This window comes from Phyllobates terribilis, unplaced genomic scaffold, assembly GCF_046119375.1.
Source record: "Phyllobates terribilis strain yellow unplaced genomic scaffold, ASM4611937v1 Scaffold_4__5_contigs__length_816908805, whole genome shotgun sequence".
NCBI classification, from domain to species: Eukaryota; Metazoa; Chordata; class Amphibia; order Anura; family Dendrobatidae; genus Phyllobates; species Phyllobates terribilis.
The window spans coordinates 75,389,956-75,392,725 of NW_027362764.1; the positions used below are offsets into that span (position 1 = coordinate 75,389,956).

The 2,770-nt window shown below is 38.8% G+C and overlaps 1 protein-coding gene across 1 annotated transcript; it reads left to right on the forward strand.

The window, feature by feature from the left end:
* Positions 1-262: 262 nt before the first annotated feature.
* Positions 263-2,447, forward strand: PTF1A (pancreas associated transcription factor 1a). The gene is made up of 2 exons (XM_073676505.1): positions 263-956; positions 2,014-2,447. The coding sequence occupies exons 1-2, from the start codon at positions 353-355 to the stop codon at positions 2,217-2,219; spliced, it is 810 nt and encodes a 269-aa protein (XP_073532606.1). The 5' UTR covers positions 263-352; the 3' UTR covers positions 2,220-2,447.
* Positions 2,448-2,770: the final 323 nt, after the last annotated feature.

The window sequence follows — 2,770 nt, forward strand, 5'->3', positions numbered from 1 at the left end:
AAGCAGTCACTGGCTGTTTTCTTTCCTCTTGACCTCGTCCTCTTCTGCAAGGATGAGATACAAGGGAGGGAGCAGCTGGGCGTCCAGGCAGCTACCTGTGTCAATGAGTGGGTGGGTGGTTAGAGGAGGGGGTGTGGGTGGACACTGCCATCGCAGCACATGTAGGTGTTTAAATGACCAGAGAGGTGGGGGTAAGGGGTGGCCACTCTGATTGGCTCTGGGCTTGGGGTAAAGGCACGCGTCCTGGGATGTACTTATAAGAATCCTCGCGTGTCTGCTCTGTAGAGCAGCAAGTCCTGAACCTGCAGAGGACACCAAGGACCAGACCACTGCTGTGCAACAACAGGCCACCATGGACACAGTGCTGGAGCAGTTCACAGGACTGGAGTCCTTCCCCTCTCCTTACTTTGATGAAGAAGACTTCTTCACTGACCAGTCTTCGAGGGACCACTTAGATGCAGATGACTTCTTAGAAGATGATGTGGACTTCTTAACTGGTCAGATCCAGGAGTACTATAAGGACAGCAGGATACTCCATGGAGAAGACTACTGTGATGCTGGCAACTTCTCCTTCTCCTCCTCCTCCTCTGGAGGATTCCCCTATGATTGTGGGGATGGAGGCTGTGACTTGTCTCCAGGAATGAAGGGGGGCAGCTCGGCTGCGAAGAGGAGGAGAAGGATCAGATCTGAGATGGAGATGCAGCAGCTGAGACAAGCAGCCAATGTCAGGGAGCGCAGGAGGATGCAGTCCATCAATGATGCTTTTGAGGGATTGAGATCGCACATCCCAACTCTTCCTTATGAAAAAAGGCTCTCCAAGGTGGACACCCTGCGCTTGGCCATAGGTTACATTAACTTTCTCAGCGAGCTGGTGCAATCAGATCTTCCACTGAGGAACTCTAACACTGAAAGCTCCTTGCAACCCAAGAAAGTCATCATCTGTCACAGAGGCACAAGTAAGTAGCAGAGATGAGGGGGCATGCAACCAGTGGCTTCAAACACTAGAGAAACTACTACCCAAGGCATGCTGGGGACTACAAGATGGAAACCTTGCAACTCTTGAGTTTGGTGTTAAATATCCCTAAACTGCCAAAACTGAAGCAAATAATACTACTAATAATTAAAGTAATATAAATAATTATAATGATAATAACCATTAATATTAGTAATTATTATTAATAATAACAACCATAATAGTGATAATAATTAAAAATCTATAATTTAAATGTGGATATTTAACATTCAGAATTGCCAAGACATCTGGTCTTTGGCTTTATATGAAATTTAGAAACTGCTGTAATGTATATTTAATATATAGATACATAGTGTATTATTATAGAATGCATTGGTATGTAAGCTATAGTATATTTAGATCATGTATATAGGTATATAGGATAGGCTGTACATTGAGTCATAGGTTATGCTGTATATAGAACATATAAATAGGCTATGAGGAATAGGGAAATATATGCATATAGGATATAGAGTATATAGAATATATTTTTGTATAGGCTTTTAGTTATTTAAAATGAGATATATAGAATATAAGTGATATGAGGGTTAGTCTCGCAATATATAGACAGTGAGATTTATGGACTATATAGCCTATAAGGTATATAATATCTAACATATAGATACTTATGGATATACAATATATAGGCTACAAGGTACATAGACTATGAAGTATATAGAATATAATGACTATGAGATATATAGAACATGTAGACATTGATGTATATTCAATATGTAAATATATAGGGTATGAGGTATATAGAACATATAGATTTAATTACGTATATACAGTACATAGACTATGAAGTATAGAGAATATAATGACTGTAAGGTATATAGATCATATAGACATTAATGTATATACAATACATAAGTACACAGACTATGAAGTGAAGTATATTGGCTATATGGCACGTATAATGTATAGATGGGGCTTTGCTGATAGATGACATGGGATTATTAGGCTTCAGTAACTAATGTGGATTTGTTTTCTCCGCTCAGGATCTCCATCTCCCAGTGACCCAGATTATGGGCTCCCCCCTCTGGCTGGCCATTCCCTTTCCTGGACTGATGAGAAGCAGCTCAGAGATCAGAACATTGTAAGAACCGCCAAAGTGTGGACCCCTGAGGACCCCAGGAAACTAAGCAAATCCTCACTCAATGACATTGAAAACGAGCCCCCCCTGGCTCTGTGCCTGGACATTTAATGTGAAACTGCACTTCCCTCCTTACCTTGTGCACACATGACTGTATATATCCCTGTACATAACTGATGATAAGTGCAATGTAATTTATAATATATGTACACCAGATCTGGCAATCATCTTTATATTTATATATTTATTATAATTAGATTAGAAGGACTGGGAAATGAATGTATAATTTATATTTAATTTAATGTGACATATGCAAAAAGCACATGAGGCTGATCATTTGGGGAAATGACAATAATTTATTTTTTTATATTTCTTTCTTATTGAATAAATGTTTTTTTAATGATATTCTAGCATGTGTTGGATTTAGTGAGTGGATACTACAATATACCCTATGAGAGGAGAGTTCTGGGCTTTGATTGCACTGGAGAATATACTATTCACAATTTTGGGGTTTGGCGAATATATGAAATGATGGAGAATTAATTATTGTTTCTCCCGGTGATGTTAAAATCATTAATATTTCTATTGAACATATTTATTGATTGGTTGGCAAATGAGGATTTACAGATGTAGCAGAGTTTAAGTTGTCATTTAACTTGTAT